Genomic DNA, 27,316 nt, shown 5'->3' with positions numbered 1-27,316 from the left:
GAGGGGGCAGATATCTTAAGTATCAACTCAAAAGATGTTGTTTCCTTTCTTGTAGTGAAAGAGGAAGCACAGAGACTCATCAAGGAGTTTTTCAAAACAAGGCTCAGGTGTGAGAGTGAGGCAGACTGGGAGGAGCTGCAGAGCTGGGAGAGCTGATCCCTGCTGCTTGTTGGCTCTTCCTTTCCTGCAGCAGCACTACCGGGGATGTGAAAGAACTCAGCCATGGAGGGTTTCATAAGACTGCAGAAATGAGATTTATTTTTCTTTTCTCCACTGCATTTTTGTTTACCTCTGTCCTTAGTGACACATAAAGAACCAGATTTTGTGAACTCATGGTGAGTTTCCCCAATAAATGGGGTGCTGAAACCCTCAAGGACCAAGAAGTGTGAAGTTGTACCTGCTGTGTTTGTTAGGGGCTGCTGCCTTGGATGTTCTGCACTGTCTCCAACCTCTGCTACCTGCAGCAGCCTGGGCAGGGCTCAGACTTTCCACTTGGGATTCTGCTTTGGGATGGCACCTTGCTTTCTAAATGGCTCCTCCCCTTGCTCCCCCTCCCTTATTTCAGTGTCACCAGTAGAAGCCTTATGCTACAAGTTTTCGTGCTTTGCTCAGGGCTGCCAGTGACAAACTCAATGTTTGAGTTCCTGGATGGAATATTTTCATTTGAAGAGCAGAGGAAGAGCATTTTGTAATTACCATGGAGGTGGTGCTTGGTTTCTAGAGGAGGAAAAACTCAGATTCTTTTCCTTTTAATATGAACTTCTTTAAGTTTGTCCAGTTCTGTCTGCCCTTTAATTTAAGTGGTGATACTCTTTCAGTATTAACCTCTGCAACACTTCCAGCCTTTGCTTGTAATCCCTAAAGCCATATTTGCTCCCTGTGCCTCACCAAAAGTCTGCAGGACGGGGGACAGTGCTGCTGTTACAGCTGGGTAAGGTTCTGCTGTGACCCTCAAACTGACACTGTGGTACCTCTGCTGCTATGCTTATATGGAGCCTGAACCTGATTCTCTGGCACAAGTCCTTCCTTCTGGATTTTTGTTGGGTTCTCCCTCTATTCCATACCTACAGGGGCTGGTGGCCTCAGGCTTCCAGAGAAATGTGCAGCCTCAGAGGCTGCCCAGGGGTTCGGATCACTGTACTCCACAGATGTATTTTTTTTAAATATTCTGAAGGGTATATGCAGAATTGACAATAAAGCAATGTTACAACTGCTGTGGATTGTTCCTGGAAGCTTTTTCTTATCATTCAGTCCCACAGACTGGTCAGAGGTACATTAAGCAGCACTCAAAGGGAAGCACCTGCCAGGGAATTTGCTGTAGTTCCCACTGACATCAGCTCACCAGCAAAAGTCTAACTGTGCATCAGGGCTTGTACTGAGCACCCTCAGATCTGTTCCTCTTCCCTGCTGACAGTGACAACATTTTCCTCAAGCTTTGCCCATTACCTGCAGTTAAGTTTTCCCTGGTTAGATGTAAGATCTATCATATCATGCCTTCAGAACATCTCTGTGATTATTTTATTGCAATCTCCTAAAGGGCAGTTACACCTCAGGTCATTAGAAGAGCTGTGGCAATAAAAATAAATTAAATATTTTTATACAACCCAAAACACTTGAGTATAGTACAAGTTCTGTTTGAAGATGCTTCCTCCATGGGCATGGAGCCACCATTGAAGTGTGACAGCTGCATGGCCATGACTGACTTCTTTATAGTGGAGGGAAGCATATGCATATAATTATGTCAGTGAGAAATTAATTAACAATAAACTTCCTTACCATTGCAGCTCAATCTGTGCCCCAGTGTATGTGCTAATTGTATGATTAACACTGATCTGCTTTTCAATTAGGATGCTTTCTACAAACTCCTGCTTCATAAATCCTGCTAGAGGACCTCTGCATTCAGAGACAAATTGGCTCCTGGAAAATACCAGCAGCCCATGGAGGCATTGCACAATCTCAGCTGGGATACACAAATCTCCAGCAAGCACCAGGCTTTGCTCATGATAATTAATTCAAAAGAGAAAGGAGGAGTTGCATGGTGTACAACTTGAAGGCAAGTGCTTACTTTGGGGTCAGCTGCTCTTTGCTGGAACAGGCTGTGTGTGGAGAGGCCCTTGGGGTTTGTTTGGCCACAACATGAACTGTTTCAAGGAAGTGCTTGGGGACTGAATGGCAGATCACGAGGGTTATGGTCACTCCATCAACAAACACTGTGCTGGCATTCTTAGAAAGCAGCTGGCTGAGGTCATGGGTGTCTTCTGGGATCTCCCAAGGACATGGGTCAGGAAGCACTGATCAAGTTCAGAGCAAGGGAAATAGTGCTGTTTTCCTTTGTTTTCTCCTTCTTTTAGGCTCTAGGAGTGCAACTGTGTTTTATCCAGGATGGCCACAATTGTGTGGTACAGTTCTTTGGCCTGCCAAAACACAAACCAGCATCAATCACTCTTTGCCCCAGAAAGACCTGCTTCCCCTAATTAAATGTCCCCATAGATCACTTCCCATAATCTGCCATGTGCTGGGACCAAGCTGCATTTTGGAGCCTGGAAATGCAGTGTCCCCTTCCTCCTTTGGGACAGGAGAGAGGAGGAGCAGCACCATCCCTTAGCAGAGGCTCAGCTGGGCAGGGGAGGGCAATTTGGGAGGTGCCAGGAGGAAGCTGCAGGTCCAGGCTGATCTCACCTGTGACAGTTCCACCCACATGGCCCTGGGGCTGCTAGGGGAGCCATAGCTGAGCTCCAGGCCGGGAAGGCCCCCATCAGAGACGGGCCTCAGGGTGCGCATCTTCTGCAGCTCCTTCAGAGGGATGACCTGGGACACCACCTGCAAAAGGGAAAAGCCACCAGCCACTCTCAGGAGCAGTGCCTACACATGAAACCATCTGATTCTCACCACAAGTCACCTCAAGAACCTGTTGAAAGCTGAGGGAAGGTCTGGGGCACAGGGTGGTGTGTGCTGCCCAGCACAGCCCTGGAACTACCACAGGACTGGGACAAACAGGAACGTGTTCTGCATTTAGTTTTACTGTGGCTTGTGCTTGTTAACATGAACTTACAAAAGAGCCCATAGCAGTAATGCCTGTTCTACACTCTCTTGCTTGGGGCCTGTGCTGTTGTCAGAGTAGCTGTGATGCAGGGAAGTCCAGCCTCTTCATGCACAAGTTCTGAAGTCACAGTTATTATCTGACAGACATCAGGGGGAATTGTCTGACATACCTGGGTGGTGCCATCCACCAAAATGATCTCCTCCTTGTTCACACCAAAGAAACAGGGCACAGGGACCATGTTATCACTGATTCTCTCCACTATGAAGATGGTGTAGCCAAAGAAAGGCAATTTCATCACGTGCTCTGGAAGACAGCAAAAAGTGGCCTCAGAGCAGCAGCTTTCAGCCAGCAATTTACTGCACCTGCCTGGGGTGGTCAAAGCTGCCAGTGTTCCCAAGATTTTCTACATTAAAAAGTAATAGTGACTACTTCTGTCTCCCTCCCTGGCTTCTGAGACTCAATTCTCAGCAGCTTGAGTGGATGTCCTGTCCTTTTCTGACCTGAAAACAGACATGCAGCCAGAATATCAATTAAAACACAGCTTGTACAGAGCTCTGAAAATCTGAAAACTGCAAGCTCCTACAAGAGATTGTAGGAGTTGGAACTTCTACCATGATCACCATGCTTGGGAACAAGATCTAATCCATAGTGAGGAGCTGTCAGGGAATTCCATTCTCATGGCTCATTCCAGGATCCAAGAATCATCAATAACCTTATGAATTGTCCCAAAAGTGATTTCAGAGCAGCTTCCAGAAACTGAAAACAGCTCATGAGGTGAGCATCATGAGGATGTCTCCTCACCTATGAACTGGATTTTGGCATCCAGTGGCTGGAGGGGCTGCCTTGTTCTCAGCAGTGTGGCCACGTGGTTGTGCAGAGCCTTGAGGCTGATGGAGGGCTGCAGGGTCTTTGGAATGTATTCCTTCAGTTCTTCCCTGTGCCAAAAAACAGATTCTAATTCAACCTCCTGCCCAGCTAAAATCAAACATCAGCCAGGGGATCAAGAGGAAGGAGGAGATGGGGCAACAATTTTCCATTGTAAATCTGGGAACAGGAGGGGAGGGGAAGAAAGAGCACAACAGGTGATGCCTGCATTGGCTAAGGTGGAAGGAACCATCAGAGACAGTGAGACCACCCTTGCTCACAGAGAATTCAGCTGTGCACCACTGACCAGTGCATGGAGAGAAATCCCCCCTTTCTGGAGTCAGCCAGAGCTTTTCAGTGAGCAGCAGGGTTATGTCATTTCCCTGCTGCTGGTGCTTTAAGGGGATCTGATGGAGGCATTGCCTCAACTCCAAGTCAAAGTGCATAAGGAAAAGAAGGAGTGGCCAATTACAGCTTGGAACTGCAGGAATGAAGGTTTCCAGTATCCAGGGACACTTTTTTTCCCATTGGGCATCTCACTACAGATTTCAGGTGTCCAGGGTTGAAACCTCTGACACTTGTGAGATAGAACAGAGGATTCACCCAAACCATGAGCTCATGCCTTTCCTTCTTGGTGTTACAAATCCATGGCAATCAAATGAAATGACTGTGGCACCCTCATGACCCTCTCTCTTCTCCAGAACTGGACATTTCTTAATTATTCAGAGAGGACTTCCAGGTACCTGCCCCTAATCCCTGTGGTGCCTATGGCCACCACAGAGAGATCCCCTCTACCACAGACATACCTGGAGGGAGCAGAGTTCTGCTGCTCCATTTTGGCCCAGTGCTGGAGCATTGCCAAAAGGCCCACCTGCATCTCCATTTCTTTACTCTGGCTCAGCAGGATCCTCCCATTCAGGTAATCCCACAGCACCTGAGGGACAGCACAGCAAAGAGGCCTTTGTTAAACCTGCCAGAGGGTACAGGCAGGTCTGGGCAGTGCCAGGCTGCACAGACCCACATCCTGCCTTGCTGATAATGCAAAACAAAGGCTCTCAGCTCAGGAAGAGCCTGGGGAGCTGCACAGTGTGTGGAACAGCACTGCTCCAGGCTATGGCCACAGGCACAGAGCCTTCCTGGCATCCATAGCTTCAGTGTTTAGTCACTCCCACAAACAGCACACAAAGCCTATCAGCCAGAGCCCTCCTGCTTTTTCAGCCCCCTTGGGACATTCCTGTTGGTTGGGACACCACATCTGTCCCTGCTAGGGAGGGTCCTGCTCTGGCTTACCTGTCCATAATGGACATCTGTGTAAGTCTGGTTGTCAAAGTGCAGAGGTGTCCTCCAGATGAGCCTGCGCAAGGTGACAGTGACCAGCTTGTCCTCCAGCAGGTAATCATGCAGATACTCCTCCAGTTTTATTGGCCTCACCATTTTACCTACATGACACAGAAAGAGGGTCATCCATCCCCCTTGGTGGAGAGGCTGGGACAGGAGCCTTCCTGCACACCTCAGTTCCACCCTGCCCTGAGACTCCAACCATCAGCCATTCCAAAGGGACACACCTCATTCAGGAACAAGCAACACAGCCCCTGAGAAGGATCAATCCTTAACCCTAATACAGAGGGAGACTGCTTAACAGGACCCTCCCAGGAGCCAGCAAAGGTGGAGGAACTATTCCAAGCAGGAGCAGTGGTGCTCCCTGTTGCAGAGGCTGCTGGAAGAGAGAAGCTCCATGCTGGTCTCTACTTGCCAAGATTTTTGTCGTCACTCCTGATAGCGAAGAGAACAAAGTCCTGTATCTCTTGCTGTTCACCTATTCCCATCTGCTCACAGATCTCCTGCAAGAGCTCCTTGGCCACCTGAAGCAAGGAAAGAAGGAAATGAATACCATGACAAGCCCAAGAGCAGGTAGACACATTATTCCTTGTCAGAGAAGGGATTTCTCTGGTGTGGCTCAGAGTCCAGAGCAATGGAGGAATTCACAGCTGGAAACTCACAGTGAATGTCCTGATCCTGGTGAGGTACTCCATGCCTCCAGGCATCAGCACCACCAGCCGGCGGGCACCGTGTCCCTTCTGCAAAGGACAATGCTCAGGCATCAAGACATGCAGGGTCCCATCAGCCCCACACGTGCTTCTCCCTCTCCTTCCTCATCCCTGCCTTCCACTGCTTGTCCACAGCTCCTGCCTCTTCCCTTGCCCACTCCATGGCACTGCACTTCCCAAGCTCCTTCCACCCACATGCTCCATTTCCTTTCCTGGAACTGCCCCTGTCACACTGCACGTGGCACCTCCTACAAAACCTCTTCCCTCTCCCCCTTCCCAGCACCCATCCCACTTCCCTGCCCCTCCATACCAGCAGAGCCTCCATCTCCACAGGGAAAGGGAGGTGCCGACGGCCCCCGTACAGGAAGTTTTTGCGCAGGTTGCTCTGGCAGATCTTGGCTATATCTGCAGGAAAAGGAAAAAGCTCCATGTGCTGAGCCAAACAGAGCTAAACATCGTGCCCTGTGGTGTTGGGTCATCCTGGCTGGGTTGAATTTAACCCCTGGTCACTGCTAGGGGAGCAAAGAGACTTGATCTCACCTCCCACCCTGCCAGGACACATCCAAACCATGACAGTGTCCAGGATAGAGGAATGACAGGATGGGGGGATTAGACCTGGAATATTTGCTTTACACAAACAGTCTTACCGTGGTGGGTGCTGGATGGATCACTGCTGGCCAGCTGCAGGAACTTGGTGGCATAGGGCATCAGGATTTTGGAAGGCAGGAAGTACCCAGTGAGCAGGTTTAGGAGCAGCCAGCCCCGCAGCTCGCTCTCCCTGCGGATCAGAAAGGACTGTGAGCACCTTGGGATGAGACAATTCCCGCTCTGAGCAGCTCAAAGTGAGCTTGTGCCCTTCTGAACACCTCTGGCAGTTGGCAGAAAAGGAAGTGTCAGCCCTTGGACAGAGGTTTCTTGTGCTGAGCAAGAGATTGATTCAGTTATTCCAACAGCAAGCAATGAAAGGGAACAATCAAGGCCACTCCAATTCCACAGCTGCCACCTCGCAGGACAGCATGGGGCCAAGACAGTCCTTGCCTGGTGTTTACCAATTCCCCAAGGCTGGGAGGGGGAAATCAGGGCTCTGAGAAGCACCATTACCAGGAGCCACCAGGAATGTTTACTGGTGCCCAGATAGATCAGCAGCCAGAAATATAAGGAAAAATATCCACTAAAATGAAAATGCAAGACCCAGTGACTGACAAAATGTCCTGAGTGCTCAGCAGGAGCTTTAGCACTTGAGCAGCTGGGGACAAGCCATCATGAGGGGACACCCTCTCCCCTGGCCCTGGTGTCCCTGCAGCAGATGGTTCCTCTCCAGCTGTGCACACACAGGAGCTGGCAGCGCTGGTACTCACTGCTGAGGGTTGTGGGTGACCTGTTTGATGACCTGGCAGTAGATCTCATCATGTAAATTCTCCTTTTCCTTGCACAGCTGCATCCAGAGAGGAGAAAACAGCATCAGAGAGGGGATGAGAGCATCAGAGATATCTCCAGGTCATCTCTGTGTCCTTCCTCTCCCAGCTTCAGAGCTCTGACAGTTTGGCTTAAAGTTTGGGCTTTGCAGCCTCTGGTCCCTAGTGCTATTTAGGCTCAAAGAAGGAGAGAGGAGAGCAAGCTGTACTCTCATCCAGACTGATATCCAGGGAAACTATTTACATACAACTCCTCCCCACAGTCTGTTTCAGCTCCCTTCCTCACGAAGGAGGTGCCATTATGGCTCTCCCTGCTCTTTTCCTTCCCAGCAAGGTCTTGGCCCTCCATTCCCATTGGTGCTTCTGCTCTTTTCCCAGGGGAAGCTCACAAACCTGAAGGATTTCATAGATGCATTGGACCTCAGCCTGGTGCTTGTGTTTTGGCTGATCTCCCATGAACCGCATCAGCGCTGCAAGGCAAAGCCTGGCCTTTAGTCTGAGCAGGGGTGGTTCTGCCACAGGGTTGGCAATGGGCAAGGAAATGTCCTGAAAACTTCTCTGCTGTTACAGAGCTTACACTGGACATGTGGCATCAGCCCAAAGCCCAGGCAGAGTGTTCAAGGTACTTTGTTCAAAGCACCTCGTACTCAAGGCAAAGTCCCTTTTGCTGGAAGCTTTCAGCAAGCACACAGGGGGTTATGAACTGCAGAGATGCCTTAGAAGGGGCCCTCCTCACCCAGTTTCCACTCCCACTGAGCCCCACAATGTCTGTGTGTGCCCACCCTGACCACCCCACTGCCTCCCTCTGCTCTGTTCCAGGGAGATCCTTACTCTGGAAGTTCTTTGTAGCCAGCTCGTTCAGCTCACTGTCAGAGTACTGGAGCAAAGACGCCTGGATTGGGACCTGCAGGGCCAGAACACAGGGATAAAGCAGGGCTGTGGATCACACAGGGCTGTGGATCACACAGGGCTGGGGATCACACAGGGCTGTGCTCTGCAGGGCTGTGGATCACACAGAGCTGGGGATCACACAGGGCTGGGGATCACACAGGGCTGGGGATCACACAGGGCTGGGGATCTCACGGGGCTGGGGATCTCACGGGGCTGGGGATCACACAGGGCTGTGGATCACACAGGGCTGTGGATCACACAGGGCTGTGCTCTGCAGGGCTGGGGATCACACAGAGCTGGGGATCACACAGGGCTGGGGATCACACAGGGCTGGGGATCACACAGGGCTGGGGATCACACAGAGCTGTGCTCTGCAGGCTTCACCACCCAGGATCCCACAGGCAGCACCAAAGAGTGGGGGACACCAATACTCATCCAGAGACCGCAGGCAAGGATCTGCTCTTTGGTCATGTGGGGACAGAGCCAGAGGCAGTGCTGGAGCTGGGATTCTGGCTGTGGCCAGGGGGAGAGGCTGAGCTCACCTTGGTGTGCCGCACCAGGTCAGCAACACTCTTCTCAGCAGATGTCCCCTTCAGGCCCTGCCTAGACAGAGGAGAGGGAACATGCAGTCCAAGAAATACCCCCAGAAACGGCCTGGTCAGGCTACCCAGGTCCTGTTTGGGAAGGAGCACAGCCTACTCACAGGGACTGGGCCTCTCGGAAGTAGGCGATGGCGAAGTCAGTCATGGTGTAATGGTCACCAGCAGGGACTAACATGCTGCTGGTGGCTTCTGGTGTCAGGCTGAGGACAGAACTCTGCAGGAACACCACCAAACCGGCCCTAAAACATCAGCTGAGGAACTGCAGTGTGCATTCTCAGCTGCCAGACCTCACCTGTGTATGGTGCCTCCCCTCCGACACTGTGATGGATTTGAGTGTCTCATCTGCAAAGACTCATTATCTTCCCTCTGCTCTCAGAGGTCAGACATTACCAGAGCCATGGACCCACTCTGGCAGCTCCCACAGAATCCAGCCATGTCCCCTGGGTGTTCCTCCCCAAGGACTGCTCACCTCCCTGCTGGTGTTCCTGCTCTCTGGGGAAGCTTTCGTGCTCTTCCGCTGCTCTCCCCGTCTGTCCATGCTGGTGCTGAGGTAGTCAGGGGCAGGAGCCAGCTGCACCAGGCTGGTGGGGAAGAGACCACAGCGGCCACCGGTGGAGCCGAACTGCCACCCTGGAAAAGCAGCAAAGAGTCAGGAACCAGGGCAGCTGCCAAGAGAAATGGGCACTGAAGCTCTCTGCTGGCAAAGGAGAGCATCAGATTCACCAGGTTTTCCTACATCCTAAGAAAACATATATATATATAACATATATTCCTATAACTGAGGAAACTGGGATAAAGCTTGTCTGGCAGAGCTGGAGGCTGATGATGCCAGCCCACCCTGTATTCCTCTGGTTCTGGGCACCATGGAGCCAGCAGGCCCTTGATCCTGGTCCTGCCAATGCCAACACACCCCCTCACCTGGCTCCACGCCCTGCATGGGCAGCAGCTCGATGAGGTCGCCCTTCTTGAAGCTGAGCAGGCTCTTGTCATCCACGATGTAGCTGCGCAGAGCCACAACGTAGTTGGTGTCCTGGGGAAAAGGCCATGGCCAGGTCAGATCTCATCCCAAGGATGTGAAGGGTTCGGATCATGTCATCCCATGTGTCCCATGGACACTCTCAGGTTCATCTGGGAAACCACCTTCATTCCCTACTCCAGCTGCTGCCTCACCTGCCTCAGCTCCTGCATGAAGAGTTCCACCATGGACTTGATGCACGGAGCCTTCGGAGAGTGCAGGATGAGCTGCTCTGTCTTCAGGGAGAACTCCAGGGAATGGCTGCCTTTCATCTCCACTGACAGCACATCTGCAAAGCTGGGAACACAGCGTGCTCAGGCTCCTTCTGCCAGAGCTTGGGATGCAGAGCGTGGGCATGGGAGCCCATTCCAAGGACTGGGAATGGAGACATGCCGCAACATTCTCCATGCTGGCCTTCCACCAGCTGCTCAGGGCTTTCACCATGAGGAGCTCCCTGTGGTGACACACACGGAGCTGATTCACACCCAGCACTCACTTGTAAGCAAAGCTCAAGGTAGGAAGGAGAAGGAGAAGCCAGACTCATTAAAATGAGGGTCAGTGAGCCACAGCTGGCCTAGGATAATCCTAGAGAGCACAGCACTCAGAATTTTCAGCTTCCCCATTCAGTTTGCCTCCAACACCCTGCCAGACACAAACTGTCCTCCTGCAGCAGCCAGGGCCCTTTTGCTCACCCATAGCTGCATAAGATCTTGAGGTGCTCAGGATGGTATCCAGCTGCTTTCTCCACCTTCAGCAGCCTCATGCCCCGGTGAGAAACACCCAGGATCTGCACATCACTTCCCTTTTCACCCTGTAAGGGAAGTGCAGCACAAAGAATCAAAGGCTCCATCCCACCTGTACAGGAAGCACCAGGGAAAGGAGATGCCACACAAGAGATGTGAAACCCTGCAAGGTATGGAACGTACAGAATCACTGCAGTGTGGCCAGGCAGTGGGACAGAAAGAGTGAACTGGAGACAGCTAAAGCAGGCCCAGGGTCTGGTGAGAGAATTAAGACTCACCTGAACTGGGAAAAGGCGGGAGAAATAGTTGGCCCAGTTGTCCCGAGCAGCCACTACAATCCTCTTCTTTATCCCATCCTCCTGAATGGACTGGGCACTGTTGCCAACTCGGAACTCCGCTAGCAGGGTTACAGAACAGTTACTTGCTCAGAAAGACAAAGGTGGCCAGGTCTCCCTCTGCCCATGGATTCATTCCCAGCAGTCCCTCTGTGTTCACAGCACAGAAACCACGTGCAGAGCAGGAAGGACTCTTGCACATACCAGTCTGCTACTGGTTTCCATCCCTCTCTCCATGAAGATCATGTCAGTTGGAATTTGAAACAAATCAAAATCCTATCCTTGGGCTTCAGTTTCCACTCCCCACAATAAACATTTCAGAACTAAGTTTTTCTGGCTCACAGAAATTCCAGGGCCATGTGGAATAAACAAACATTCCTCCACTGCACTCTACAAATGTGCTTTCCTGCAGCAGTGACAAACATTTCTCCTCTGCCCCAAGTACTGAGTGAAAGGCTTGGAGGCCAGTTTCTCATTCCAAACCAGAAACTGGGATGGGCACAGAGGGGAAGGGGTGATGGGGCTGTTAATTACTCAGCAGGTCTTTCATCTTGCGCTTCTCCTCCCTGGAGATCCGAAAGCTGGACTCAGAGAAGGTGTCACGGATGATCTGCAGAGGAAGGGAGCAGAGAGGCTTCCATTGCAAAGGCCACACCTGGCAGTGCTGGAGCATCTGAGGCTGTTAAACTGAGTGTCAGAGAGGAGTGAACAGGGACTGGACTGGATGGACCTGGAGAAGAGACTTGCACTGCTCGAGATGGAGAAGTGAAGGTAACTTATGCAATGTAATTATGGAATGTTTTGTCCCCTGAAAGACAACTGGCCTTGAGCCACACTCCAGTGCTTACCTGTTCACACAGCAAGTTCAGACAATAAGGGTGGCTGAAATTTTCTTTGGGGTAAAACACCTGCAAGAGAAGGGTAATAGTGGCGTTACAGATATTGCAGAAGCAGCTCCCCAGGGATGTTTTGCAATCCATATGCCCTGCTGCCAGGGAGGAGTGAGTTCATCTCCAGGGACAGGCAGGGAGGAGACACTGTGAATATAAACAGAAGGAGTAAAGGACCAAAACCTGAGTGGTCAGACCAAGGGATGAGTTTAGCACACTCTCCAATACTTGATTTTAAATATATTTGTACTATTTTAACAGGAAAGCACCAGGCAACAACAAATTCAGTTTTGGATTTCTCAGTGGTCTACAGAGGAAGGAAAGCACAGGTAGAGAAACTGAGACACAGGTGTCAGTGAGGCAGAGCAAGACCCAGATTCCCCATGGCATGATCCCCTGCCTCCAACTCCTGTGTCCGTGCTCCCAGAATTATCTTTGTGCTCTTATCTTACATCGAGTGTCTATGACCAAAAAACACATTTTAACCAAAGATGGGACGAGTTCCCCCCACAGCTACTCCTCAGATAAGGAACTGAACCTCTTTGCGCAGAAAAATTTTCCAGGCAGGGTCAACATAGGAAAAGCTGACACTGGCAGTGAGCTTGTACAGCTGGGTCTTGATCCCATCATCACCTGCCACTGTCACAGCAGAGTCTGTGTGGGGAGAAAAAGCAGTGAAGATGGGCTGTGATGGGTTACAAGGCCCTTTCCACCCACCAAAGACCAACCAGGAGAAAGGGGACAGTTCCTGATGGAATGTTCCAAACATTCTTAACGTGTCCAAGGTCTTCCAGGCTCAGCCTCCCTCTGAGAAACATTCCCTCATTCCTCAGCCTGTCTCTAAGATCCCTCCAGAGGTCTGTAAGGTGAAAGACCTGGCTTCCCATTCCTCCCTGTTCTAAAGTCCACCCACTATTGCCACTTTGATAATTATGCTGCAGGTAAACAATAAAAGTATTGTGAGCTGGACCTTGGTAAAGCTGTAGCCCAATGGACCTTTCTATTTTTAGCTGCATTTTTCAGAAGGGAAGAGTGAAGAGCTGGGAGGTGCCATGCTGGAACTGTGACATCTCCCTGCTCACAGATCAGATTGCACCATCCCCCTGGCCTCACACAGCTCCCTCGGTCCCTGGCCCACTGGCTGATGCCAGGACCTGTGCCATGGTTCTCCTGGGCTGATTCCATCCCCTCCCTGCCCTGCTACCAAATCCCACACGGGGGAAATCAGTGCTCACCTTTCCCTGTGGATTCCTGCCTGCCTTGGTCCTCAGGTGTTGGCTGGGGAAGAAGGGGAGCACGACGGGCCTGGGAAGCTGGTGGGGCACCCTCTGGTTTGAAGATGGACAGGAGAGGCAACTGCTTTTCCTTGATAGAGCTGGAAGCTGGCCCTGGCTTGGGTTTGACAGGTGGAGGTGTTTTCTTCTCCTGTGGCACAGGAGATGGCTGCAAGACAGCAAAACCCTTTGAGCCAGTCGTTCCCTGCATTCCTGGGCTCCGTCCTGACATTGCTGTTCTAACTCATCCTAGGGCAGCAGCCCACCCCTGGAGCAAGATCTGTGTGAACAGCCCACCAATGTCTTTAGATCAACACAAAATCTACAGAGATGATCAACCAAACCCAGAGGACCAAGTATTTGAGATCAAAGCCTCCAGTTTGGAAAGGAAAAAATGATGTTAACAAGCCAAAGCCTTGGTACCAAATGTGGAGAACATGAGTTGCTTGGCTCCAGATCAGCCTTAAGCATCTCACAATAGGACTTGCTGCTCCAGAGCCTTTTCTCCAGGACCTCAGATGACTTTACAGACTGGAACCCAGTCTAGGATGGGCAGCACCATGGTGTGAGCTCTCAGCTATCTCACAACCCAACAAGAAATCACCTGGCTGCTACTGCAGCACCAAGGAGATCCCAGCCTGCTGGAAATGGGATGAGCAGGCTCTCTCTGCTGAGCTCCTGAAGTAACCAGAGAGCAAAGAACTCACTGATGGCTGAGGTGAGGGGTTCATCATTCCCAGCTTGGCCAGAGCCTCATTTTTGGGGTCATTCTTCTTTATAAATGGCTTGGATACTCTCCTGCAAGGGAACAGGGAACAGCATTACGGGGTTTGGGCAAAATGGAGCCAGGTGGCAGAGCTGAGATAGAGAACCCCCATCTCCCTCCTGCCCACAGGGGGATCCCACACTCTCACCTGACGGGCTCAAAGGGCTGGGGCTCAGGGGCTGGTCTGCTCTGGTACATTTTGATGATGTTCCCGATCTCGTGGCTGGGTGCAGGACGTGACTCAGGCCCTGAAGGCTTCACTACAGGTGGCTCCTTCTTTGGTTTTGGTGTCTCCATTTTTGGCTTTGGTTTACGAGGTGGCAGAGGGGAAGCAGGAGCTATTGGGGTGACAGCTTTAATCAACAGACAGCAAAGACACAAGAGAAATCCCTTTATCTCATTTGACCTTCCCTTTCTTTCCCTCTGATGCTGACAGGCAATGGCCTGACATTGCCCTTTCCTCTCCTGTCAGACTCCCAGAACAGCCAGATCCTTTCTTCCTCTGCCGAAATCCTGACCTTATGCTCCTGGAAAATTCTTCCTTGTCAACCTTTGGGTCTCCACTGCACAACATCTTACCTGGCTCTGCTTTAGGGACAGGCTTCACTTCTTTCCTCTTCTCCAGCTCCTCTCTTTTCTCCTCCTCCTTTGGCTGGGGTTTTGCTGGAGGAGTCCAGGTTTTGCTAGGTCTGACTTTCTTTACTCGGATGTGCTGCTCTCCTGCATAGAAAGGGGGACTTGAGCTAGTCAAACCCACACCAAAAACCTGGCACTGATGGCACAGTTCCCATGCTTGCCTCAGTCAGCAAAAAACTCTTTTCTAGAGTGAGGGAGAATGTGGCAGTCACAAGCTCAGAGATTTCTAGAACACTGGCTCACAACAGGTCACAATCTGAATTATAGCTAGCTGAACAAGAACCCCAAACTCCTGTACACACATCACCAGCAGCTCCTGCAGGGATTAGCTGGATTCCAGACAGGGAGGCAAGAGCACCTGGGCATGCCAGGAAAGCTGCAGAGCAAGGTGTTATGATGAGTGAAATTCCCAAAGTGGCAGGCGCTCACCCATCTTCTGGAAGTACTCTCTCTTCTGCTGGAAGGTTTCCCGAGGATAGTCATCATCCTCACTGCTGGAGAACTCCTCTTCTGTGTAGTTGTAATCCTGCAGACAGTGCACCACTCATTTAGTTGGCACCAGCCAGCAGTGCCCTTCAGCTCAGGGGTGATTTTGTCTCAAAATGTTCTGATCTAGATCCTTTCCACACCCAGGAGTGTCCCAGCAGGTCAGTTTCTAACACAAGGAACCCTCAGCCAAACACAGAGAAGAGGGATTATGTTAGAGGCCCAACACAGCTTGCTGGAAGATAAGGAACTCAGAGTAATTAATTCTCCTGGAGAAAAATTCAGCTTAACTGGAAATGAACTGGCCAACCCTGCAACCAAACCTCCACATAGCAAAAACCACTAAGGTTCGATCCTTAAAGACTCAGCAAGCAGAGTTTGGAAGGTCTCAGTATCATCAGTAAGCACAAATCTCTGCTCTCCTCTCTGCCAAACCACAGCCACACATGGATGGATGCAGAGCAAACACCAAACATGAAATTCAAACCAAATCCACCACAGCTGTTTGTTTCCCATACCAGCTCTTTTGCCTTAGCTGGTAGCTCTGGAGACCTTGATGGTGTTGCAGCAGCCTGGCTGCTGGAAGGTGTCTTGGGTTTTGGGAGAGTGGCTGGGGCTGAGGCTTTTGCTGAGCTTGAGACTCTTGGCCTTGAGTTCTCAAGAGACTTTTGCCACTTCTGCAGCTCCTGCTGCTGCTGCTGGGAAATGCTCATGGCTTGAAGGGTCATCTGCTGGGCCTGGGGAAGGAATTGCAATGTCCATGAGCTCTAGGCTACACAAACCCAGCCATCAGTCACAGGCTGTCCTGCTTTTCCACTGTTAATCAACACCAAAACACCCACACAGTGCACGGCAAATTTCCCAGTGTGTGGACATGGCATGCCCAGGGAGTCTTCTTCCACCTGGCCAAGGATGCAGAGCTCCCAACGCCCCCCAAAGGCTCAGCTGCCAGCCTGGGACTGCCATGCATCCACATGGCTTTGCACAGAAAGCAGAACACTGCAGACCTGCATCTGTAGCAAATCCCACCTTAAAACCCCATGGGAATTACAGCTGAATCTTCTCAGGGCCTGCTCCTGTCCCTGCTCCTCACTCACTGATGGTGCCTCAGTGTCCCCATGGACACAAAGAGGGTAAAAAGAGGGTTCCCAGTTGTGCAGTCTTAAATAATCCCCACTTTTCACCCCAGCACGAGCACAGAGTGACACAGAGCAGGCCCAAAGAGGAGGAGAGCTGTCCTCCCCCTCCAAGGCACAAACACCAATGTGTGGCTCTTCCCCAGGTCCTGGGGCCCTTCCACTCACCATGAGCATGGCTTGCTGGTTGATAAAGGCTTGCTGCTGTGCTGCCAGCTGGCTGGGATCTACAGCTGGAACCATGGGCTGGGGCATCACCATGGCTGTGGGAGACAACACACACAGCTTTAAAATCCTACATGTGAACATGAACATGTGAACAGAGTCTGAGCATCAGCCTGGAGTGTTCACTGAGCCCCTCACCTGACACTGAAATGCACAGGCTACACTGACAGCCCCTCTTCCACCCCCTCTCCTTTGCAGTTACAGAAACACTGCTGTTACCTGGCATAGGTGCAACCCCACCAGCCCCTGGCATCATGGGCATGGCTGCTGGCATCCCCACCATGGAGGGCACGGGCTGGTAAACTGGTGTTTGAGTCATTCCAGAGAAGCCTAGAGGCAAAACACCAATGTGCACAATGCTTTGGAGAATCCCAAATGAGAATATCCTGAGCAACCCCAGAGAACACCTCTGGTGTTCTCCACATGCACCAACCACAGCAGGACACAGCAAAACACAGATGGAAAAAGAAAACATAAGAAAAATGTGTGGCCTGCCAGATTTTAAATAGCAGTATCCAGACTCTGTTTCTGCAGCCTAGCTTAGGACACCACCATTCTTCATGATTAAACTGATGAATAATAAACTGATAAATAATTCCTGCCTGTGTAGATCACAGATGGTTTCTCTCGAGAACTGGGCAAAGATCTCTGGGGCTGGGACTGTCACATCCATATTGGTCTCTTTGCAGTGGGTGGCAAGGCTGGATGAACAATGAGCCCTGGCCTGGATGGTGTTGTGTGTCATGGAGAGGAGCTGTGGGGAGAAAGGAATTCCCCTGCTCTCAGCAGTCAAGTCCCAGATGGGGTCAGGAACAAACCCTGCTGAGTTTGAAGCCAGCAGAGCAAGAGGTGTGAGGGTCAGACTGGGCTGGGAGGAGTCAGCACACAGCACAAATCTACTGAATCATGATGTCCTCACCAGTGAGAATAGCCCTGGGATGCCATGGGAAGATCATCATATACCTCACTCATCTAAGAAGCCACATAAGTGACAAAGTGGCCTCAGGCCAGTGATTTGTAAAAGGGCTCGTCATGCCCCAGAGCCTCTCCAATAGCCAGAAGTAGTCCCTGTCTCAGGAATGACTGAGCTGGACATTCCCCACCTTTCTGAGACTGCTGGGTGTGTTCCTACCTACCCAAGCAGATTTGTCAGTGCCATTAATATATTGGTGCTTGACTCCACCCTGCTGCAAATGCCACAGTCTTAGCTCCACAGAAATGAGGAGAAATAAAGAAACCAAACACACAAACCAGAACCTCTTCAGGGTTACTCAGACTTACTAACCCAAGGAACAGTTACCAATGATGGGAAGTTCTGTAAGGAGGTAATAAGAGAGATTAAAACCAGCCCCATAAGGGCACCAACTGCTCTGCTGAAGCATGGGGTGAATAGAATGACTTACAAGTATTTGTCTAGGGAAGAGGTTGGCTGGGTCAGAAACAAGCTACCTGCTGCCTTGACTCCAAGACCAGATCAAAAGAGAAATTAAAAGCCCAACAAAGTTGTTCCCTTATCTAACACCTTCTCCAAAGCATCCGTCTCACCTGGGAGTGAGGAGTGCAACCTATGCTAGAGCCCAGTGCTCTGCATGAACCAGCTGAACATGCAATAATTAGCATTTAAGGGGCTCCCTGACTTGTGCTCACTGAAGGTCCTGTGGTCCCAGGTGTTCCCAGCTGTCCCCATGCCCTTACAGACCTGTGGAGGGAAGGATTCCTCTCTGTGTTGGTCCAATCTTGCCACCTCCTTTCATGCGTCTGGTGAGAATCTCTCTGTTCTCCATGTCCTGCATCAAAATAAATCCAAAACAGTCATCTGAGCTCAGAGAGACAGACTTCCCAGAGGGACAGACATTGAAATGCATGTCTGAGCTGAACAGGGGCAGTGAATATGCAGGAAAAGCTCGAAGGACTCACAGGGACAGGAAAGCTGCAGACAGAAGGCAGGAGGGAACATCAGGGGACTTACAGACACTCTGGAGCCCTGATGCAGCACAGGGCTGAAGAGATCATCCACATAGTGATCCAAGCCTACAGGGGTACTCAAGTCATCTCTAAACCTTGAATCTGGGGGCAGAAAGAAGTCTGGTGACAAGGCAGGTAAGAAACATTCCCCTGCCTCCAAGTCCCTTTAGTCATCTTTCAGAAGAATCTCCTGACTCCCCCTCTGCCCTGATGGGCTGGGACCCATCTGGCCCTTCCCAGTGTCAGCCACAGCACTGGGCCAAAGCTCACCTGGATGGACACCAAGAAGTTCTGGAGGAAAGCTGGGTGGGGGGAAGGCAGGGGCCTGGATACCTGGAGCAGGAGGGATCCTGTTGAAGAGGAAAATGAGATGAGGAGCAGAGTGCTGAAAGATGGGTGACAGGGCCACAAGTGGTGGGGCAGGAGGAATAGGTGGCTCACATGTCCAGGTCAGAGGACTGCAGGATGCTCCTGTCCCTTTCTGGAGTGATGGGGTACTCAGTGGGGGCCCGGGAGGAGCTGCTGAAGTTGCTGGTCTCCTCCATCTCTCCAATGAGGTCCAGCACAAAGTCACAGCCCAGCAGGTCCTGCCATGTGTTGCCAGTGAACATGGAGACAGACCACCCTCGAGTACTCTTGTCACAGCCCCTGGGAGAGGAAAGGTGTCCAGGCAGGCAGGGGAAAGGGAGTGGAAGGAAAACATTACATTCAGTTTTTTTTTGCCTTGTCTATCCTGGCTTAAGTCCTTTAGAATTAGGGTGTGAATCAACTATTAAGTGCTCATGGTTAGAAAAAAAACTAGAATCATTCAAGATTTGTCCTTTTTATTATTTTTTTTTTCTCTGAAGCTGCTCTCACAGATCACACCAGTAGTTCCTATGTTCTTAAAGATGGTTTATGGTTGAGGTTATGTTAAGGGTGAAGAAGGGAGCACAGGCTGGAGTGGGCAAGAAGTGAGTATTCTACACATGACCATATAAATCCCAGCCTGCAGACCAAGCCAGTCTGAACCTTAGAGCTGCTGACAGCCTCTTTCACACCCCCAGACCTTCCCCCATCCTCTGGCAGTACCTTGCACTCAGGATCCAGGCTGCATACTGCTCCCCAGTCATCCAGGACTCCACCTCAGCTGAGAACTTCTCCTCTGGCACAGAGAGCAAAGTCAGTACCCACAGCCTCCCTGGCAGGACCCAAAGCAACACCCACATTCCATGGGACACAGGCAGAGCCTGGATGGAAAGTCTCACTCACTCCTGAGCAGGACCACAGGAGGACTGAAACCTCTCCTTCCATAGGAGAAGGCTCCACATGGACACATTCACATCCAAAATATTTGTTTGATGGCACAGGTTGGCATTTCCAACCTGACAGGTGAAAACTCTTGCAGTGACCCCTTGCTTGGGGATCACTCCACTCACAAGGAGCCAAAGTAGGGATGTTCTGTGTTCAATTCACAGAGCTGCTGGCTGCTCAAGAGGCAGCTTCAGGTAATATTTGAGAAGGGAGAAGGGCAGAAAGTCCCTGTAGCAAAATACTGCTGCATGGGCTGTGCTGTAATGGACAGAAGCCCTGTAAAGAGGCACAGCCTGAACAACCCTCTGTTGAGCAGGGCCCAAACCCAGGACAATTTCATCCCTCAGCCTGAGAAGCAGGTCCCACCAGGCCTCTGCAAGTTTTGGATCTAAATTCAGATGCTTTCCCCCATGGTCGTACCAGCAAACAGTGCTCTGATATGCTTTACTTTGTTGAAGGAATTATTTCCCAAATGCTGATTTCTGCACTAGAAAAGTCCTTAGAGACGAAAAGATAGCAGGAGGGCAGAAAGACTGAGTTACCATTAAAGGTATGAACATCCAGCACCATCTTGCCTCTCCTCTGGTTTGCTGTCCACTCCAGCTGGGTGGGAGGGTAAGCCCGAGAGCGTGCAGGCTCTGTCTCTGCGCACTGAGCTGCCGTCAGCATCTTGCGCTGGCAAACAGCGTTGTAGCCCTCCATGCCATAGTCTGACACAAACCTAGGAGAAGGCAACTGCATGTAGCACTGCTCATCCCTCTCAACCCCTCTGTAAGCCTGACTTGGTCTTTTCTCCTCTTACTTCAGCAGTGGCTTCTCCAGTGCTGGTGAGGGGCCAAAGCAGCTCAGCAGAGTCGCCATCAGGACCCAGCCTCGCTGGCTGTGCTCAGTGTCTGGGTTCCTCCAGGTCTGGGCAACCACCTGGCTGAAGATTTCATTGCGCAGAGCAGCATCACTCAAACCTCTCCAAGCAATGTAGTTGCCCAGCAGGACCTCCTGCCAGCCACTGAGACTCTTGTCACCAATGAACCGCAAAATCTGGAGGCATCCGGGACAAGAAAGAGAGAACTGGAGCTGTAACCCTGTGTCCCAAACTGTGTAAGGAGCTGTAGACACCAGGATGATTGTGAGCCTGAGTAGCCAACACTCAGATTGGGGTCTCTCCTCAGGCATTGTGCACCACCAAAGTGCTGGGCAATTTGGGAGGCAATGTTTATAGAGGTTGTATCCTGACTAAAAGTCTTGGATCAGACTTCAGTCTCTTCTGAGGTGTGACTCAGAATTTGGTCTAGGGCAAAATATTTCCCCTTGGGCAGGGCTCAGACACACAAGTGAATTACCACAGGATATTTGCTACTGAGCCCACTGAGTGTTTAAAGCCTTTGGTACAGTTAATATTATACCAAGTACTATGGGATGTGGTGTCTCAACACACTCACTGAAGAAATGATTCAGCTCCTTGGCTATGCATATCGACATCTTCAATGCTTTTTTAGTTTGTATTTCTCACCCTTAGGTACAGAATTATTTATTTTATCCTCTACACTTCCATATGTCACAAACCAATTTTTTTATAAAATTGACAGTTTTGGAAAGAACATTTATGAGTAAAAACTTCTAAAAACACTTAATGGTAGCAAGCATGTCAGAGATTCACTGAGAAAAATGGAATGGTGGTTGTTTAGTTCTCATGGAATTCGCTGTAGCAAATTCCTACTTCATTAGCGATGAAGAAAAACTGCCTTTGATCTTTAGAAAAATAATAGTATTCTGCTTAAATACAATCCTACTCACAAGATTTTGTTGAAGCTTATGCTTTTCTATAATTGGGATCACGAGGACAAAACAAGAGACTGTTTTTAGGTATTAACTTTCTTAATGGGCTTATTTTAATTCTTTGTAATTCCCAAAAAGATTACCAGATTTACTTAGAAAGTATTTGGAGTTTCATTCTATTTTCAACCATTTTAAAGAAGATATAAAGGAATATATGTTTCACATCCAGAGAGGTGAAATAGCACCATCACCTTCACACAAACACTACAGAGTGAGGGTGTGGCTCCAGGTGTACTTTTCCTGATGACAAAGTCCCTGCCCTTTCCAGCCTTTAAAACACAGTTCACTGTCCCCTGCTGGGTACTGACACATCTGTGAGCCTGAGGTGCAATCAAGATGTTTGCTATAAATCACATCATGGAAAAGATCTGGGTTAAATGAAACTTTTTCATGACTGATAGATGAGTAAGTGGCTGAGAAGACAGACATCCCTTATCATTGCTACTCAGACTGGAATATTGGGATATTAAAGTTTAACAGTCCTATTCCTATATGTCCTGCCAAATTCTGAGGCTCCATCACCAGGCAATTCACTTTGATCCCAGCAGTCTGTGGCTGGTCTGTGCCTCCCCAAAACCACAGCAAACCCAAGGGGCTGTGTGTGATCTCTGTCAGGCTCCAGGGCCTAGAAGGAGCAATTTATGCTGCTTTTCCAGCCCTCTGTGTATTACAAGAAAAGCATCCACCACCAGGAACTTGTTGTATCAAGGCATCAAAACATTGTCTGTGCACACCTGTTCTTCAGTAAGGTCAGGAATGACGTCTCTTACCAGTTTGTTTATCTCAAGTGCACTCTCCTGGCGTTCAGCATCCAGGTGTGTCAAGGGGTGCTGCAGAGGCTGACCAGGGGCAGGGAAATCTGTCTTCTACAAAGAAACAAAGAAGGAGAGAAATATTTGCTCCTGGTGCTGCTAAAACCAATGTCTGCCCACAGGGGAGGCAGTGAAGGGAGATAAAGAGTTCCCACCTGGAAGTGTGATTTGATGAAGGAGGAGAAAGGATAGCTGTTGATGGTGGGAGGGAGGGAAAGGTTATCCTTGACCTTGACTTCTGGGGGCTGTGTCTCAGTTATCTGGTTGGCCTGTGCTCGGTGTCGACCTGCAAGGGAAGGAGATCTGGTGTGGAGGCAGGACACAAACAATTCACACAGCAGCTCCTGGCTGACCTGCACCTCACCCTGCCCGAGCCCCTGAACCAGCCCCCAGCTCCAGGGACACCCAGCAGGCACAGCCTGACCTCCCTGAGGTCACAAGGACTCTCTTCAGGAGGGAGATTTTACAGCTCTGGACTTTCAGACTCTTCTCCCCAGGGAACACCTGGAGATTCAAGTCTACTCTGCAGCATTTACAGGCAGGAAATTCTGAGCCCATAGAGATCTGCTGACAACTGCCCAGTCCACAAGGAACTGAGAGGTCTTTGTAATGAGGGATTTAAAATGGATAACAGAGAACATCACTAAATGAAAGGGATTTCTCAATGCAGCACAGCTTCTGTGCATTCCTCTACCTCCAGCTGTGTCCCCTGATGCTCTCCCATCCTCCCCGTTTACTTCCCATCAGCTTTCACTTCCAGCAGTTTCACTGTTCCCTGAACTCCTCTGGCTTACATTGCTCACTAGACCTGCTGATAGTCCCTGGAGGGCTCTGCCATGAAATGTGAAGTATTTGGGAATCCAGCACAATCTGCTCCAATTCACAAGACTCTTCTGCCTGATTGTCTCCCTTACTGTCCCCCACAGAAGGCCACAGGCACTGCTGGCTTTGGGTTTGACACCACACAGAGAGAGAGAGGCAAATCCTGCCTCAACCTATTTGCAGCTTAAATATTCACATTGTACAGAGAGCTACAGAGGAAACACAACTGCACATAACGCTCAAGGTCAGAACAACAGCTTGTGAAATTATTGCAGTTAGTGGTGTTTTGGTGATTTGAAAACCAATTGGTGCATCCCTAAATTGATAAATAAACACATGCTCAACTTCTTACATTGTTACATCCTTAAGTTATTATATTGTTATATCCTTCGACTAATAAATTGTTATTTCTCAAGTTATTTCATTGTTCCACAATCAAGCTGTTAGCTGTTTCTCCTTCCTTCTATTTTAAATTTTCTTTTGAGGAAGCACTTTTTAGTGAAACCTAAAAATATTTCTTTGAAATGGTCAAAACTGTCATTTTCTTCCCCTTCAATTTCCTTAAAGATTTTAGAGTAGGTAAAAGATGGGTTTAAGTTCTTCCACACCAGATAGTCATCTCTGTCTGGGTTCATTAAGCAGTTTGCTGTTACATATTTTTGACCAAAGAGTTTTGCACCATCCCTGCCATCAGTTCTATGAGTCCAGTTCAAAAGAAAAGCTGAAAAATTAACAAAGATACTGATTTTCAAGCTGGTGTTCTGCCCCCTGGCCCAAGTTGCTTTTCCTCCCTACCATGTCAGGAAAGAACATCCATGGTACCATTTGTCTTTATCAGAGTTACACTGCAATGATAATGAATCAAATCCAACCCAGTGACAAGCAGCAGGGAGAACAAACACATACATTGATATAAACAAGGAAATACTCAGTGAAACAGTGCAGGAAAGGGAAGGAAGGAGGAGGATTTCTCACCTTCAACAAAGTGCAGGAGGGCTGCGAGCTCTGCAGGGATCTCCAGCAGCCCCACATCCTGGAGAGAGAAACAAATCAGGCACTGGCTGCCAGCAGAGGAACCACATAAAAACCCTGAGCTGAGACAGGGTGAAACTGCCTTGGAAAAACTGCCAGGACAGGGATGGAGCATCTGAGCCAAAGCAGTGACTTCTGCCTCCACAACATTCAGAACCACTGCAAATAGGGAGGTATTGCATGAACACAGCTGTGTGACATGGGTCAGCAAAGGAGGGAAAGGGGAGCTATTCCTAAATGAAAGAACAACTGCCACAAGGGGAATGACAGGAAAGCTGGTTTTCTTTGACTCATCTCTCATTGCTATCAAGTCTGGCATATTGCACTGCAGAGAGTGCACCTGAAAGGTAAGAGCCATTTCCTCTTGCACTTTCCTGACATTTTTCTTTTGATTTTTCGGTATCCAAAAGTGCTACAGCATAAAATAAGACCTGATTCTGATCTTTGATATATGTTGGAGGTTCCTAAGAAAGCTCAGATCTCTACCTCAGTAATCCAGATGAGAATCTGGCCAAAGAGTGTTGATTTTTCACTGTTTTGCACCTTGCACTGGAGGGTAGGAAGCAAATGGGCCACTACAACACAGTGTGTCAGCATCACTGCATGTAGAGTCAGCTCAGGGCATTTCAGATAGAACTACTCAGATTAAGGCACAATAAAACCAAGCCAAAGCCAAAAAAACAGAGCTTTTGGGGTTTGTTTTTCTTTTGGTTTCTTGTTTTTTGGAGTTTTTTTAAGATCTGCATAGTAAAGCCTCTTGTCACTAGCACATTATTTTGACATCTCTCTCCACATAAAGCTTAAAGACAGGTTCACAGCATTTTTGATCAGTTTGATTTTGCTCATGAGAATATACTTGACTTCAAGTCTGGCTTTCCAATGGTGTGTTGAGGAAGTGAACTGTGAAATTCCACAGTTCTGGATCCACACCTGAGGAAGAGGTGATACAAGAGCACCTTATTCTTCTTGTTGTTGACAGATCTGTACAGAATTATGGATAATATCAATTCAGATTCCCTTGATACACACACTTCAGCAAATGTGTGTCCAGTCCAGACACATAAATAATGACATTAGTTAGAAGTGTTGATAGAGGCTAAATGTGTTATGAAGCTTTTAATACATCCCTTCCTCTACATCAGCATCTGTTAATATATTTATGCAGAAATGTCTCATTCCCACCCCTCACAGTAGAAGATCACCAAAAATAATCTTCCCTCCACCTCTGAAGACAAGGTCCAGTGCTGTGAAAAAACACATTGCTCTGGTTTGGACTGATTTATGATGCCTGGCTGTGCCCAGAGTCTGGGAAACACTGAATAATGAGATATTTCAATATTAGAAGGCCCTTTATACCTAACCTGCATTCTGTACTAGGTTCCACACATGTGTGTGCCCCCTCTAGATGTTCTGCTATTCCCCAGCAAACCTGGGCTGAGGAGGCACAAGAGAGGGAGAACACCTGGAGAACCTGATTTTTTTGCTCTCAGACCCTCCCAGACCATTTGACAACTCACCATTCCTTGGCTGGGACTATTCTTTGTGTCACCACAGGCCAGGGAGATCCTTCTTTGTTTCCTTTCCTCTAACTCCTGCTGTTAGGAGATGAAAAGGGGATGGAGGGTGGGAAAATGTGTATGAAGTCAATTCCAGCTGTTCTGGGGGCAGATGCTGTGGGTGGGCAGGAGATGGTGTCCTGCTCCAGCAGATAAAATGACAGAACAGCTCCAGATCCTTCTTGGGACCCCAACACAGTGTACTGAGAAGGGACTGCCCAGGCAAAGACCTGAGCTCTGCTGAAACACCTCCTGCCCTTCAGGACACAATTCAAGAGCAGGAGCCTCCAGCACCTGCCCAGCATCCTGTCACACCTCCCCTTGCTGAGAATTTGATGTGGCTCAGGACAAAAGCACCCAGCAGCTGCCAGAAACATTCACCCACCTCCTTCAGCATCAAAGCACATGATAACAGCCTGAACACAGAGAGATGAACTCATCCATGGAGAGGAAACCCTTTAGAAAGGTGGGAGGGATAACAAAAGCTCAAGTCCCTCACAGCTCTGCTCTTTCCCATCCATTCTATTTTTCTCCAGCCTCACCACTCACCTGACTCCCAGCTGGAGATGGGGAAGGAGGGTCTGTCTCTGCCTCTCTCCTGCCTGTCAGTGCTGCAGAGCAGTGTGACTACATGGGAGGCTACCAGGGCTGGGCTAAGAAAGACAGTGACAAGTGAAAGTCCAAAGGGCAGGGCTGTGGGGTGGGGGGAAAGGAGGAACTTTGCAGCAGGTGAACTTTGAGACCTTTGTTTGCATGTACAGCAAACAAACACTGAAGGAACAGAAACAGATTCGAAAGAACTGCAATGTGGTTACCTGGGAGAAAGAAAAGCTGGATCCTGTCCTAGTGGGAAGGGCAAGAAACAGAACAGAAACTCAGGCTGTGCTGGACATGGCAGAAGAGGAGGCACCTCTGCAGGTTTGTATCAACAATTGTCCTTAATCCTCAGCCATGCTGCACTGGGTCCTTCCCTTGTAAAGCTGACAGCTATGAGAGGTTTGTTTCTACTCTAAGGATGAGTGGTCTGATTTCCTCCTTCTGATTTTATTTTAATAGTTTATATTATACCCATTTGACAGAACCATGGCTCTCTCCTGTACACCATTTTCCATCTTCTCTAAAACCTGCCATCCTGTTCTCACCCCAGCTGATTTCCAAGAGGCCGAGGGTTTGAGCAGCCTGAGGCAGCTGAAAGGGATCAGGGGAGGATCATGATGGACTGAAAAAATCTTACATTTCAGTCACCATCAGAATTAGAACAGTGCAACAAAAAAAGCAAGATGAATGACTCCTTACAGCTTGAGCAGAACAGCAGCTCTGAAGACCACAGATGGAACTAGCTCTTGTCTCATGTAGGGCAGCCTGGAGTGATGCCTGCAGAGGCTACCTAGAACAGAGGCTAGACAGAGTTAGAGAATAAAGTAGGTATTTATTAAAGGCCTTCAACAGATACACCTTGGGCAGTGCAAAGCCTCACAGAGGCTGCACCCAAGATGGATGATGGTTGAGAGTTTTTCAGACACAAATTTAGTATGTTTGCATATCAGGGGTTAATTCTCCAATTACAGCTTCAGGTAATGAAGTCACATTCTCCCAGTTTGCCTCCCCCAATTCATTTTTGTTTATACTTT

General features: G+C 49.4%; 2 protein-coding genes across 4 annotated transcripts in view; one reads left to right on the top strand and one right to left on the bottom strand.

Moving 5' to 3' along the window:
* The window catches only part of RECQL5 (RecQ like helicase 5), a 39,391-nt gene extending 37,044 nt beyond the window's left edge, over nt 1-2,347 (top strand). For 2 of the 3 annotated variants that reach the window (XM_058852291.1, XM_058852292.1), the window contains exon 20: nt 35-2,347. In XM_058852291.1, the coding sequence (XP_058708274.1) occupies nt 35-156 (122 nt within the window). In that variant the 3' untranslated portion in view covers nt 157-2,347. The remainder of the gene's footprint in view (nt 1-34) is intronic. The other variant, XM_058852294.1, reaches the window with a different exon arrangement.
* Nucleotides 2,278-26,344, bottom strand: LOC131585789 (unconventional myosin-XVB-like). The gene is made up of 43 exons (XM_058852285.1): nt 26,235-26,344; nt 25,647-25,724; nt 24,073-24,130; nt 22,431-22,561; nt 22,234-22,329; nt 20,430-20,665; nt 20,170-20,348; nt 19,406-19,478; nt 18,776-18,982; nt 18,605-18,684; nt 18,339-18,436; nt 18,069-18,156; nt 16,589-16,699; nt 16,313-16,407; nt 15,527-15,745; nt 14,952-15,048; nt 14,466-14,606; nt 14,035-14,224; nt 13,828-13,918; nt 13,082-13,289; nt 12,385-12,500; nt 11,805-11,864; nt 11,491-11,566; nt 10,900-11,018; nt 10,571-10,689; nt 10,034-10,175; nt 9,782-9,893; nt 9,333-9,493; nt 8,965-9,077; nt 8,804-8,864; nt 8,202-8,274; nt 7,764-7,840; nt 7,314-7,390; nt 6,603-6,733; nt 6,266-6,360; nt 5,908-5,985; nt 5,661-5,769; nt 5,198-5,346; nt 4,714-4,841; nt 3,845-3,978; nt 3,213-3,346; nt 2,680-2,820; nt 2,278-2,414 (listed from the first exon to the last, which is right to left on the bottom strand). The coding sequence occupies exons 2-43, from the start codon at nt 25,647-25,649 to the stop codon at nt 2,355-2,357; spliced, it is 4,866 nt and encodes a 1,621-aa protein (XP_058708268.1). The 5' UTR covers nt 25,650-25,724; nt 26,235-26,344; the 3' UTR covers nt 2,278-2,354.
* Between the last annotated feature and the right edge of the window lie 972 nt (nt 26,345-27,316).

The sequence above is a fragment of the Poecile atricapillus genome, chromosome 17, assembly GCF_030490865.1.
Source record: "Poecile atricapillus isolate bPoeAtr1 chromosome 17, bPoeAtr1.hap1, whole genome shotgun sequence".
NCBI classification, from domain to species: Eukaryota; Metazoa; Chordata; class Aves; order Passeriformes; family Paridae; genus Poecile; species Poecile atricapillus.
Note: the sequence above shows the minus strand (reverse complement) of the source record. Positions and strands in the feature narration are given on the sequence as shown.

Bases quoted from the DNA above. Each gene is read 5' to 3' on its own strand.
- LOC131585789 (XM_058852285.1), bottom strand. The intron at 5,770-5,907 runs GTGAGTTTCCAG...TCCTTGCTTCAG, and splicing joins CCAGGATCAGGACATTCACT to GTGGCCAAGGAGCTCTTGCA. The intron at 2,415-2,679 runs GTGAGATCAGCC...GTGTTTTGGCAG, and splicing joins TGTGGGTGGAACTGTCACAG to GCCAAAGAACTGTACCACAC.